At 37.3% G+C, this 14,291-nt stretch overlaps 2 protein-coding genes across 6 annotated transcripts in view; one reads left to right on the forward strand and one right to left on the reverse strand.

The window, feature by feature from the left end:
• Positions 1-755: 755 nt before the first annotated feature.
• On the reverse strand, positions 756-13,059 carry LOC111493368. Of its 5 annotated transcripts, XM_023143053.1 has the most exons (10): positions 12,917-13,058; positions 12,787-12,883; positions 12,222-12,478; positions 11,917-12,132; positions 8,146-11,802; positions 7,869-8,053; positions 7,637-7,775; positions 7,505-7,552; positions 3,228-5,485; positions 756-3,192 (listed from the first exon to the last, which is right to left on the reverse strand). In XM_023143053.1, exons 3-7 carry the CDS (start codon positions 12,426-12,428, stop codon positions 7,700-7,702), a joined length of 4,341 nt encoding a protein of 1,446 aa, XP_022998821.1. In that variant the 5' UTR covers positions 12,429-12,478; positions 12,787-12,883; positions 12,917-13,058; the 3' UTR covers positions 756-3,192; positions 3,228-5,485; positions 7,505-7,552; positions 7,637-7,699. The 5 variants fall into 5 exon arrangements, with proteins under 5 accessions (XP_022998821.1, XP_022998823.1, XP_022998819.1 ...); XM_023143055.1 differs by having other exon boundaries at positions 756-5,485; positions 8,176-11,802; positions 12,917-13,059; XM_023143051.1 differs by having other exon boundaries at positions 756-5,485.
• Positions 13,060-13,671: 612 nt separating this feature from the next.
• The window catches only part of LOC111493370 (cytosolic enolase 3), a 6,540-nt gene continuing 5,920 nt past the window's right edge, over positions 13,672-14,291 (forward strand). The window contains exon 1 of the mRNA XM_023143056.1: positions 13,672-13,985. Within this exon, the coding sequence (XP_022998824.1) occupies positions 13,857-13,985 (129 nt within the window). The 5' untranslated portion in view covers positions 13,672-13,856. The remainder of the gene's footprint in view (positions 13,986-14,291) is intronic.

Consider the following 14,291-nt stretch of genomic DNA (forward strand, 5'->3'; position numbering starts at 1 on the left):
AGTGAAAAGGCTGACACATCATCCGATGTTCAGCTCTAATACTATTTTTAACGACCCAGATCTACTACTGGCACAAATTATTATATCACAATTTATATATATATTAAAATATTTTTATAGCATTTTTTTTTTTATGTTTAGGGTTTCAAAGTTAGGGCGCACTTCCCTTAGCTAATACAAGAGTAGACCGCAGGCAGTTGTTATGGTATGTCTAATAGGTCACTACCATTGTGATTAGTCTTGTCTATGTCACGAGTCTCACAAGGCAGAGTCCTACATTCATGTTAAACTGTCACTATTCATTTAATTTTAACACTTTTCATCCACTATTATAAAACTCCATGTACTTCTAAAAAAAATAATAATAAATAACTGTAGGACTTAAATACAATTATTAATTCAAATAATAATAATAAAAATAAAGCCTAGGGATAGGTTTTTAATGTAAAAGCATACTAAAATAAATGAAACATTCTTCCCATATTCCTAAAACCAAGTTTAGTGTGAATATAAATGACAAACTGCCTATAAAAACGTGAGTCCCAAAATTTATCCAATAATTAACATACTAAAATCATTCTATTTTTGACAATATTCAAAAGGACCAACGAGCCTAAACATCTTAATATCTAATGGAATAAAAACAAAACAGGAAATACACCTTAAATTTGAGTTGTTATACCCATTGATATTCTAAGAAAAAATAACGTAATTGAAGAGATTCTCACCATTTTTAAGAGGAAAACAAAATTGAATTAAACAAGTATTGAGCCACTATAAATCATACCAACAAAAAGAAGGAAGGTTATTGATTCATTACAGCCACATTAAGGAATTATATTTACATTATACATACCAACAAAAAGAGAGGAGAGTGAAGCAACTCCGAAACCGAGCTGTGTCGATATTCAAAACGTTGCAGAGAATTCTGTAGTAGTCACCTATTAATGCCTTAAAACCAAATATGTTAAAAAGAGTAAACACCATATAATCATACAAATAATCAAATCATCTCTCTCTAATCTACCATTTCTAGCTAACTTGATGGATAAACCACCCATTAATTTCTTTCCTTAAAACTAAAGGGCCGATTATCCACCTCGTCTCTATTGAACTAAAAACAAAGCTTAAAAGGGAAAAACTATCGTCTTTCAATCTAAAAGCTATTGACCTTTCTTGACCAAACTAGTAACTCAAACCCCTCTAACCCACATTAATAATTTTTCCTACAGGCTCTATTCAAAAAAGAAAAAAAAAACCTCTAAACTGGGTGTTCTTCGACTTCTTGTTTTGATTGCTTTGAAATAAACCCACACTTATATGCAAGCTCTGGAAAGAAATAAGAGAATTTTTTAGAACAAGTCTAATTCTTTATCTAATTTATGGTCTCTTCTATAGCTTAATTAATGCTTCTTGGTGGAGCGTTAGCTTCGGCAAATTTTGTTAGGTTATGATCGTTATACATAGTAAAGCTATATGGTAAATGACATGAATTGTCATAAATAGTAAATAGCTATATGTATACTAAAATGGTAAATAGCTATATGTATACTAAAAAGGTAAAGCTATACATGCTAGATAGTTATATATAGTAGATAGTTATACCTGGTAAAACTATATATATAGTAAGCTGAACTATATATATAATATATATATCCTTCCGATAGAGCTTTGAAAATGTACTTTCTGTATTTTCTCTTACTATACATACCTGAAGTCATCAATACAAATCCTTTAGCCAATATTTTTCTTGCATTTTCTCTATCCTATTCTTTGTGTTCATCTAGATCAAGTGTGTGCATTGTTGTGCAATACTAATCCTAATAAATTCTTCTCTAACCATTCTCTTTCTTTGATTATTCTTTTAATGGGAAGGCGTCTCTTGTAGGCAGTTCAACTGAGCGGGGGAAATAGCAGTAGTATTGCAACCTTTAACTCTGTTCTAAGCAGTAGACTACGTTAAAGCATTTAAAATTTCCCCTACTCCACAATAATGTTAGCAAGGCCGATGGTTTTGATTTGACAAAAATAAAGCTGTTTATGAAATAGGAAGCACTTAATTACAATCCTCTTTCATGCCTATGGATTTCTCAACTTCCATTCATATCTCTTAAGGCTCAAAGCCAAGTCCAAAAATCCTACCATATAACTTTCATTTGTAAGATATTTTATATTGGATAATTCATTGACCATGACTACGGCTCAAAGATGCGAAGAACCCCCACTTCTAAAAATTGTGTTCAACTATCAGCTGAAAGATTTCTAGTCACCAAAAAACTAAGACATAGCTGAATAAGTAACTGAATCAAAGGAAGCTAAGGAAATATAATTATCAGTCACAACTCCACGCTATCAGCAGCTGAATAATGATGATGAAAAGGCCCTCAGACCCTTGAAATTAGACAAGAATCATCAAAATTTTGTAATTACAAAACAATTTTGAATGTAAATTGAACGTAAAGAATACCACCACGAAGCTGTATTCTATGCAAAGATACAAAAAGAAAAAAAAAAAAAAAAAAAAAAAATCAAGGCTGAAAACTTATCTCTGAAAGTTCTAACATTCCTTTCCTTCCAAATACGACAAAAAAGAGCCCTGATCGTACAGTTCTATAAAATCTTAGCTTTACCCCTCAGACTCCGTGCATTTAAACCATCTAGGAGCCAAGTTTCCACTCTCAAAAGGAGGCAAAGGGGCAGCCCCACTTTACTGAAGATAAAATGCCAGGCTTTGGCCATAAAGGGGCAGTGTAAAAACAGATGGTCCATGGACTCTTCCTCTTCAAAACAAAGGCTACAAATGGACAGAGAGATGGCTCAAGAAGAAAATTTTCTTTGGATCTTGTCATCTGTTATTAAGGCTTCTATAAGCCAAAGAGCGAAGAAAGGCCCATACCATCTTGGGAGTTTTGAATTTCCCGACCAACCTGATCAATGGAATACAAGCTTCTCAAGGTCTAATAGAGAGGTTTAAGAAGGTCGATTTGGCAGTATGCCTGCCTGAGTTATCAAGAGACCAACCAAAATATGCCCTACTCCTTACCAAACTGCAGAATTCAGCTTCTCCACGAGAGCCACCCCAACTTGTTCAGTCATTTCATAAGCAGGGATGAGTTTCTTTGATTAAGAGATCCCACTCCAAGGCCTCAAAGGGTAGTTGGAAGAGAAGCCCAATCCCATTTCACAAGATGACTTCCAGGGCTGTAGACTCCTCCATTCCACACAACATAGTTTTCAAATTATCACTTCCAGCGTTTCATAATCCAAATACAATCCAAAAATTGTTTTCGTAAATGAATCCACCAAACAGAATTTCAATGAATTCATCTGTTCAGTAAATCAAAAAACAAGAAACTGAGTTTTATTCAGATACCTAACAAACCCTCAACTAGACCAAAATGAGGATTTATGTTTAGCTACAACAAATCATTCAAACCATTCAAGAGATTTCTCTGTGAGGATCCTTTGATTACTTTCAAACCAAAGTTATAAAATAATTTCTTCAAAAGAGTTCACCCAAATCAACTCGTGAGCTTAACTTCTCTATGAGAGGTCGCAAGATTTTGTTTAGTGAACATTTGTCAAACACCCCAGAAACTTGAAAACAATTACATAAGTGCTGCCACATTTCCGGAATTACGAGCAATGAAAATATGATACGATTCTGATCTATACTATCTATCAACTTTCATAAACAGCGCACCAACAGCTGCTTGTAAAGCAAGCAAAGTCACTTTCATTTATAAATTTTCAGTTCTATCTACGCCACCCTTTAGTAAGATCCAAATAAACACATCGAACTTCTTCAGAATTCTAGACTTCCAGCAAGACCTTACTGAAAGACTTGGATAACATAAGAGAAGGCACTTAGTGACTAAGAAAGCACCGAGAATACACCTGAAATACTCTTTAACTTCTTGTACTACTAGGAAAACATTAAACCTTCCAGCAAAGCAAGGAACTATATTCCTGAATTTCCTCCTGAGATTTCTTCTAGTAACAAACTTCTTTGTTTGGTCCAAAGCATCATAAATTGAATAAAGAATGTTAAGATCGTTTGAATGAGGAAGGGTTCATTTGAAGTGCTTTCAACCATGTAAAAAGTACTTTTAAGTGGTTAAAAGCATTGACCAAAAAAGTTTTTTAAAAAAAAAGTATATAAAAGCGTCCTACCTCAAGTGTTTGCATTTGACAATAATTTGCGGCAGAAAGTGTTTGTGTTTGTAAATTTTTGGCAAAAGGGAACCAACCAATTTGGAATATGAAGAGCTTAGAGACACAGTAATGCTGGAGAATAGGGGATCGGGTCCATTTTGCTTTTAACCATGGAAAAGGTACTTGTAAGCATTAAAAACGTATCCTACCCTGAGTGTTTGTGTTTGACTACAATTTGAAAGCACCTCTAAGAAAAGCCAAAGCACACTTAGAAGTGATTTTTACAGAAACAAATCATTGGTGCTCTAATCAAGTGGAGTAGGAGCGAGGGAAGTGGAGTAGGGGTGAGACTTTGTATGAAAGCAGAGAAAAGCAGAAGCAGAGGAGCAGAAACAGAAGAACAAAGAGGTAAAAGAAGAGAAAATATATCGAACATGGAGAACGAAGACTACGCCTACAAAATATTGAAGGCTATTTTATGGAAAATGAATGGCAGCTGGGAAGAGATCCTAGAATTCTGGTGAACTCCTATAGGGAATACATAGATTTTGGTTGTAGCTTTTCACTAAACAAATTATTCAATAGATTCTCTGTTCCTTGAGATTAAATACAGAAATGAATGAATCAGCTGGTTCTTAGGATATCTCTAAGAGCAATTGGTGTATGATCGTCTTTCCAATCTAATGGTAAAGTCACACCTATGCAGTCTTTTGGCTTGTTTAGTCAGAAACAAAACAATTTTTTAGGATAAGGCTATGGATTCAGAAGAAATGTGGGGAGTCTGTGTATATTTTTATGTTATTCCTGGTGTACATTTCCAGGACTCCTGTGTAAACTAACATCCCTTTTATTGATGTACTATCCGTTAACTCCTTCAGCTTTAAGTTGGGAGGATTATCTTCCCTCGCTCCTTTACTTCAGTTTCCTTGGCCACAAAATCAAGCATTTAAAAGAAACTGATTGCGTTAAAACACAAGCTTTTGACAACAGTATGCTGAGAGTTATAGACGGGGCAGCATTACATGATGCTCAACGAAGAACAAAATAAGTTTCTAAGCTCCACGGGTTCCTCTACTTGATAAAACTTGTGGCTGAAACCTAAAGTTAATGACATCAATGTGAAGAAACCGTCAATGGTGCAAGAAGCAGAATTTTAATATCAGTTTAAGATTAATAAATAAAAATGCAGCAAAGAGATTTGCAACTAATGCACCTTTTCATCAAACACATTCTTACCACCTCGAACAAAGATGACTTGATAAACCTTGCCACTGAACTTTCAGAATTTTGGTAGTCTGCTTCGCCCAGAAAACAGGTCAAATTGAAAGATCTATTATTAAAAAAAAAAATCACCAAAAAAATAAAAAATAGAAAATCAACTCTAAATATTGACCTTGGAAGCTTAAATAAGTGTGACGGAATAATGATCAGATCTTCACTAGGAACATAAAATTGGAAATGGTAATGAATTTCAACAATAAAATCTTAAACAAAGCCATCCCGTACTTAAGGGAAAAACAAAAAACAGTTTTTACTTTCTATTGGACAAGTGAATCGGAGGCATGTAGGTCAAGTACAAACTAAAGTAGGTCAATTCTCATAAAAGTCATAATATCCTTTCTTCTTTTACGACCACCAATTATGACATAATACTGTCGGCTATAGTTCACATACATAAGAAGACAATATTGTATCTAACAAGTAATTTCAACAAGTATTGTAATACTAACAGACTTCCTATAGCAAGCTTTTCTCCATGTGCAATCTTGAATAACTCGATTAAATTTATTATATATGTGAATCTTTCTTTCCCTAAAAAATGTTATCCTTGATAATGAAAAGAGGGCAATAATATGTGTTCTTGGAGGTACGTTTTTCAAAAGCGTAGCAAAGATCTTGGAATTGCATGGTTATAGCCCTCCTTTGGCATATTTGGAAGAAAAGAAACAAGAGGTTTTTTTTTTTAAGAAAAGTCAACTTCGTAGAATTCTTTTTCTAGTTAGTGTACAGCATACGACTCCTTGGTGGTGCTCTAGCCTTGAGAAATTATTTTGTACTAATAGTTTTCATGTGATCATTAATAACTAGAAGGCTCTTCTTTTGTAATCTTTTGTAGTCTTGGGTTAGTGGTTTTCTCTACTCGGCCCCAAAGTGATTGATCCTTTTTTGTGACTAATACATCATTTCTATTTTTAAAAGAAAGAAAGAAAGAAAGAAAACCTATGTCTTCTTCTTGGATATCTGCCTACATTTATCCCTTCAGTATGAACAACATCAGCTTCTAAATTTTCTAAATATGTAACTCTCACAGAAATTCCTTTTGATGTAATTTAATCCATTCATACCACACTCCGATGTCAGCTCTAATCCACCAAAACACAGTAGTGCAAATGTCTACAGGGCCAAGGGCGAATGCTCGTACTTCCAAAACAAATTAGTGTGTTATATTTATCCTCATTGAGAACATGTCTCTCCTCTAAACTTAAAACTGGTCATACCCCCTATAATTCAATTATTTTGGATAAGAAACCCATACACCCTATAATTAAATAAGTAAACAAAAGAAAAATGGTTAAAATGATACACGTTACACAGTTTAGAAGCATGCTTTACAATAAGCTCAATCTTTATTCATGGACTTGGCAATTTGTAAATAGCCCTATACACTCCTCAGGTTAACCAACCTCAAAGATGCCTCTTCTTGTATGAAGAAAGACATAAAAGACACCTCAGCTTATGAAGAAAGACACCTCAGCTGTTAGACTCCCCAGTTCTTCTTTCCACCATTTTAAACTAACAATGAAAAGACATCCCAAATATTGAACAAAAGGTAGGAAAAAGGGGAAAACTGAACAAAAGAAGATTATCAAAAACACTTTACTAATGAAAATTTGGTTTGAACAAGGCATTCCTGGTATGCAGGACATGAAGAGTTGTATCAGAACAGTCTTATTTAGGACTCTTTTCCAGACAACAAGAATCACTTACCCTAATGCCAAGGACCCACAAGGACAGAACGTAATCTAGTTTCTTTTATTTTTTTTATTTATTTATTTTTTTTTTATTTATTTATTTTGGTTAGGAGACGACTTTATTCAGTTTCAACACCGAAAGCAAAATTAAAGTGAGAAAAAAAAAATATGTTTGCGATGATGTTGATTAAAGGAACATTGCGGTTTCAGATGAAATGGCATTTAAATGTCGGAAGATGAAAAGAACATGTAAACATAACAATGAACACAATGAAGTGATAGCCATATACCAAACTTCTACTACATACTGTTGATGTCTACATGAACCATGTCAGAGCCAAATATTATAATCAAGAGACAAAACCAAGAAACTTAACTGCCACAGAACTTCATCCCCAAAAACCATCTTTGTATATGGCAGCAACCTGAAATAACAAAACTAGAATAAACCACCCAAATGAAGAAAAGAGGCATAAGGGAATCACCTATATCACTAGATGCAATAATACCAAGGAAACAAAATTGGCTCCAGTAAAACGGAATCCATGAGTCTGATGAGAAGAGCTGCAAATTTAATGCTTTTTCCCACGGTTCTCAAGACCAACATTCTTTGTTTTGCCATCTTCAGAGGAACGATCATTTGGAGTTCTACCAGAAAGTTAAAATACATAAAATTATAATTAACTTAAAACTTAAAGGAATAAGACAGCAGCAATTATTACAATAGGATGTCATATTTACACTCTATGTTTCTTTGCATTTTGTTTGATGCTCTGCACCACATCCATAGCCATCTTTTGGTGCTCCCTAGTTTGTGAATGGAGCTCCAAGCCTTCAACTGTTTCACAATCAAATTTACAAATCCTACACCATCCCATACTGTTTCGTTTCCTCTTCCTTGAGTCATCAAAAGAATCAATGTCTCCCTGAAGATTTTCATTTTCAGAAAACAAGGGATAGAAATAGAAATGCAGGAAGAAATAATATTTACATATAAATTTGAACAATGAAACTTAACTGCAAAAAATCTACCATCATCTGCAAGCGCCTGATGAGAAAAACTGCTTCTAAACCCAGGCTCGCCAAGTCGTCGATGATTGGGCCTATGCCCTCCACCAAATGGATCAAAGTTGCCAAGAAGAGACCGATCTTCTATTCGAGAGTGACCAGGATGTGAACCAAAAGGAGTAGGCTCACCCAAACGTAAATGCCTAGCCAAGTTTCGAGGACCAAAATGTCTATCTTGTCCAATCACATCACCAATTCTCACATGTTCACTCATCCTAAAATTTCCAGGACCCTCAAATTCACCTCCTTGCAGATGGTTACGAAAAATAGGAAACCTAGACGGATCACCAAAACGAGGAGGAAAGTCCTGACCATCAATTTCCTCCACACCCGAAAACCCAAGATGGCCTCCAAACCCACGTCTATGATATTCATGAAGAGGACTTCTTGGACCAAATCCATCTGCAAAATGCAGACTATAACCCCCTGGTATAGGAAAATCAGAATGGCCACGAGATTGATCTGCTTGTCCAATAGAATCTTTATAAAAACCAAACGATCTCTCAGTATCTGTAGGATGTAATGCATCACTCATATGACGAGGAGGCAAGATTCTTGAAGCAGCACCACCATCAATGGTTAAATCAGTATCATAATTTTTCCCGAGCACTCCCCTGTCAAAAGGTCTCAAAGAGTAACTTTCCGTTCTCTGAGCAAGATCAGAATCCAAATGAGAAGGCCTAGGGAATTGCCTGGGAACATCTTCAACATCTATTTGATTAATAGCACGCCGACCTATATCCAATGGGAAGGGATTCAACTGTTCCTTATGCATCAGCTTTTTGAACCTTTCATCCCTCAAGCCATGTTTGGAAGAGGAGTCAGGACCTGGGGAACCATTAGAAGTCAACACATTAGGAGGAATCCCTGGGAGATGCGGTGGATGGTGTTCCATGGTCCCAGGAAAATGGGAATCAGGTCTTGGCCTTTGATTTGAAAATATCTCAGCCTCCGAAGGATGAATGGGGCGTTGAACGCCAATTTGAGATTCAGGAGCATACAGTAGTCCCCTTGAATCAAAAGCCCCAGGAAGGTTTGAACGGAAGTGTGCTCCAATAGAATCGCCTAGTGACATCTTTGAAACCCCTAGCGAAGAAGGTGGTTGGCTTAGATTATAGGATGCTTGGGGACCAATAGATCGCTCCAGAGTTTGCTGAGGACCATAGAGACTTGGCCCTCTACCAAGAGATGGAGCAGAACCAGGTTCTAGAATGCAACCTGGAAGAAACGGTTCAGATGGTTTAAATGGTTGTCCAGGATGAGCCACCAAGCCAGGAGCCTGTGGCCTAACTTGCATGGACAGATTATTTGAGACTTGTGCCTGATGATAGGGTCTTGGAGGAGGTGCCTGTAACAAAGTTCCTGTCACACCTAGTTGAAGTGCAGATGACACACAATTACTCGGTAGAGTCTGATGTCTTGGATAGCAAACTAGGGAAGTTGTGTGAGAAGGTTGTGTTGCGCCAATTTGAGTACCCCCAGTTTGAGACGTATCCTGATAGGTATGTTGAATCAATAGTTTCGATTTTGAATCGTCAGGACTACCAAGGATAGCTTGTGATCCCTCGTCTGCACCAGAAGAGGGGTGTAGAGTCCCACTAATGTCATTATGTATCCTGTTACTTTGTTCTTCACATAACTCAGTGTTTGGTGGTGAAATCTTCTGAAGGAAACCTTCTTGATTTTCTTTATTCTCGTTAACAAGAACCTCCGTTTTCTTAGGCTCAATGCTAAGATCTTTCTGGTCCTGAATACTAACTTCTCCCAACTTATCATTGCTCAAATGATCAAAACTACTTTCTATTGCCTCAACCTTTCCCTCAACGTGCTTGGTCTTACCGTTGTCACCTACATGCAAATTAGAGTCCATTGCCCCATTTTGTGTAGTACTTTCAGTGGATGTGTCAGCCTGAATAGATTTATACCCAATAGTATGTCTACTTTTATCATCGGGCACCTTCAAATTAGCTTCAGATTGTTCAGTCAACTCATCAGCAACTGCCCCCGAATTAGATGACACGTCCAAATGATTTGCAGCTGTTTTGGCATCCTTTTGAGACGATAAACCACTCTCTCGTCCATCAAGGCTTTTTTCCAATTTGTGTTCACCAAAAACATCTTGCAACTGCGACTGACTACTATTATTACCAAATGTATGTCCCTGCTTTATAGTTGGTTGGTTAGCAGCAGACTGTATTGGCCTCACTGGAACACCAACCATAGATTGTGAATAAGGCATAGATCGTACTCCTTGGTTAGGCACTAAATGCCTCATTGGACGCATTTGGGGTGTCATATGCAGCTGATGCTGTATAAACTGTGCTTGCTGTCCAGAATGCTGGTGTTGATGGACAACTTGCATCCGGGATGGTATGTGTAGTTTTTGTGCTAGAGAAATATTTCGAACCTGATTGGGTAAAGGCAATATTTGTGGCGGTTGCTGATTTTGGTATAGAGGAGGTTGGGATGGGCGCACAGGAGGTGGTTGTGGTAAATGGGAATACATATGAACTGGTGGTTGGGATTGTTGACGAGCCCCACCTTGGGCATATGGCAGAAGAACATTTTGAGGAACTCCCATCTGCATTTGTTGGTGATACTGTAGCTGGGGATAAGAATGATAGTCTGTTGCAGTATACGTTGGATTCTGCATTTGGGGTAGTGCATTAGGCGTCATTGGTAGAGATTGATTAGTTTGTGAATTAGGAAGCTGAGAATGGTGTTGAGCTGGGGCTTGTGAATGGGGTGGTAGCCGAGAAACAGGATGGAGTGGCGGATGGAAAGGAGGACACTGATGTGGTGGCATCTGGGAATGAGGCTGCTGATGTGGTGGCATATGCACAAGTTGCTGCGAACTGGGTTGAGGTTGGGGGTATGACTGAGGTTGAGGTTGTGCTTGGCCATGTGCTGGTGGGTGACTCTGCGGTTGGATCTGAGAATGTGGGGTTGCAGCATGATATAGTTGCTGCTGAGGGTTAACATGTCCCTGGTTCTGAAATGGACCAACTGCCGGCATTTGGACGTGCATATGTGATTGAGACGGACCATGTGGCTGAGGAAGGGGTTGAGGTTGTGGTAGAGATTGAGGCTGGGATTGAGCCTGAGGTTGGGGTTGGGATTGGGAATGGACAGGAACTTGGGGTTGTGATTGAGGCTGGGGTTGAGGCTGGGGCTGGGGCTGGGGCTGGGGCTGGGGCTGGATGTGCGCCTGAGGTTGTTGCTGGGCTGCCGCGTGTGAAGGAAGAGCCTGAGATGACTGTGGCTGCTGAAACGGAACATCTGTCTGCTGCTGGTAAGGGGAATAGTTCTGGTATTGCTGCTGATAAGGATCATATCCAGGATACTGCTGATAATATTGCTGATACTGTTGTTGCTGTTGATACCACTGGTCTGAAGTCGGCGTAGCAGCTTGAACAACAGCTGGACCCTGGGAACTTGTGTTGGCATGCTGATTGGGATCCTGTGCAGGTGCACTAACTGCTACACTCCGTGAAGATTGGACGTGAGATTTTGTCATTTCAGCAGACTGGCCTTGATCAGTAGCAGCTTCCGTGCCACTGGCTGTGGTGCCTTGAGCACCGTCTGCTTGTGCTTGAGGTTGCACACCCTGCCATTCAACAAAATACACAAAAATAAAAAAACAAAAGTAAGAACTATATATTTCGATCTTTTTTTCTCAACACTGAATGGAAACTTACAATGAAAGCAAAATTTAACTCACTGGACAAGTTTGTGCGTGCTCCTGTACTTGCCGGTGTACAAGTTGAATTCCACAACGATTGCATAAAACAGGGGAATTGCCAAAGGCACATCCAGAACAATGAGTTACACAATCAGACAATGGCCCTTGCCAAGTGCACCCACTCCTGTGATACAAGCAATGAACAGCTATTTTTCCAATAGTATCAGCAAGAGTTTTATTTGATTCAACGAGTGGCTGCAAGAAATAGTGAAATTATAGGCATAAGTAGAGATAGATGTAACACAAGCACTAGAGTTCATAACCACAGAAATAAGAGATATAACCTTAGAATCCGCTTCTGTAACCAAGTAGCCATCATATGGGCAAGCCCTGGTAGTGCAAACTACATAAGTTAAACAAGGCTTGCAATACAAGTGAGTGCACTGTGACTGCAATGCTTCATGTGGGTAAACAAGCAAGCGACAGACAGGACAGAAATACTCCCCAGCAAGAGACTGAATGTTCAATATACACTCGCTGTCAAACCCCATAATGAAAGTTAACCTTCTGCTGCAAATCCAACCACATAAATCCTCTCCACCTGATTTCAAAGTATCCGTGAGATATCAGTGGAATTCATTGTACAACCTTGAGAAACGCAACAACGAAATGGAAAGAACAAACGCAGAAGATTGAAACAAATTATAGCCGCGTATGATAAATGAGAATGAAAGTCACTTAAACCACAAGCTTCCAAAATGAACTCCAATAGTATCCACCGTAGAAGAACAGAGATTGACAACATTAAAACCCTTGAGTGACGGCAAACGAATCCAAGAAAATGAGAAGGCCTGATCAGAAATCAAACAACGAAGTCGTGCACAAATTTCAAACGCACTCATTTCGTACCCGATGAGAAAATACAAGCTTTCAGATTCAAGAACCGCTTCCAAGCATCATCGGCGCAGCTGAAGCCGTAAATTAAAGTTCATCAAGAAGAAAAGATTGGGGTTTTTTATCGGCGGGCAAGTTATCAAATCGGACGGGGAGAATTTCTAGAAAAATTAACAGAAAACTGATTCAAGATTAGCTACAAATGAGATCAAGCTCCTTGACACTTGGCGAAGCAAGTGTACCGGGAATGTGGAAGGAACTTAGAAAGAGAAAAGCTATGGCGGTAAATAAACAAACAAGATTGACTCTTAAGCCCTAAACAGTGCCGTGGGAAAGGGAAGCCACGCTCCGTTTTTACCTGCTGACGGCGTTTGTGGTAATACAGCAATTGCCGTGATGACCTTAACGGCTGATACGCTTCGAGATTCACTTTTTATATATAAATATAATTATATATATTGGGTGAAATACTATATTTTAATATTAAAATAAATATTATTCAATTTATTAAAATGTTTAAATATTTTTAATAGATATTTTTGCTTATTAAATATTATTCAATGTTTAAATGTTTTTTAGTATAAATTATGGTGAGAAACAAAATTTAAAAATATATTTAAAATTAAAAAATTACACTCTTGACCTATGCTGCATGATGTCATAGTCGAATTAAATTGATAAAATTATTAATGTAAAAGAGTTGAATTAATTTTTAATTAAAAAATAATATATTTAACTCTTAAAAAATTAATAATTTATTAAATATTTTTTTTAAAGTGTAAAAAATTAATATTATTAATTTTTGAGTTGAATATAATATTTAGGCTTTAGTGTTGGGGTATTGTTGAGGGTATAATTTTTAAATTGGTTAAAGTTGAAGGACGTATTTGAAATATATATAGGAGTTGGGGCAGGCTTCCAGTGGAACGGCACCGTGCGATGTTGTGAAGATTTCCATAGTTTAACCCAAAGTCTCGTTACTAGACGTTCGGCGGCAACACACGAACAGAGCTCGGCTAGCAAGCTTCATAACTTCACTCCGTCTTGCAAGATCCAACCTCTGGATTTTTCTCCACCAATTTTCCATGGAGAAGAAGCAGCTGAAACAAATGTCCGTTCAAGAGTATCTGGACAAGTACATGCTCTCCCGGAAAATCGAGGAAGCGGTCAATGCTGCTGTTAGGGCGAAAACTCCCGATCCTGTTCTATTCATTGTAATCTCCCCCTCTATCTCTCTGTTCTTGGTTCTTAGAAAATGCTGGTGGAAATTTAATTGGACTTTTTTTTTTTTCTTTCTGAACAATCAATATTCGAAACTAGATGGAACGAATGCTTGTCGATGTAGTTGACGATCATGAACGCAGAATTTCCGTTGATTTTTATTTCTCATGGATCAATTGTACTTAATTGATTCGTTTCGTAGTTCATTCTTTATCTCTATTTACTTTTTTTTTTTTTTTTTTTTTTTTTTTTTTTTTTTTTTTTTTTTTTTTTTTTTTTTTTTTTTTTTTTTTTTTTTT

This window comes from Cucurbita maxima, unplaced genomic scaffold, assembly GCF_002738345.1.
Source record: "Cucurbita maxima cultivar Rimu unplaced genomic scaffold, Cmax_1.0 Cma_Scf00018, whole genome shotgun sequence".
NCBI lineage: Eukaryota > Viridiplantae > Streptophyta > Magnoliopsida > Cucurbitales > Cucurbitaceae > Cucurbita > Cucurbita maxima.

What these genes read in the sequence shown, in the direction of transcription:
- LOC111493368 (XM_023143053.1), bottom strand. Translation starts at nt 12,428, where the DNA reads ATGGGGTTTGACAGCGAGTGTATATTGAACATTCAGTCTCTTGCTGGG. An exon ending in TTACAGAAGCGGATTCTAAG is followed by an intron (nt 12,133 to 12,221) that starts GTTATATCTCTT and finishes TATTTCTTGCAG; the next exon opens with CCACTCGTTGAATCAAATAA. An exon ending in ATGATGGTAGATTTTTTGCA is followed by an intron (nt 8,054 to 8,145) that starts GTTAAGTTTCAT and finishes GAAAATCTTCAG; the next exon opens with GGAGACATTGATTCTTTTGA.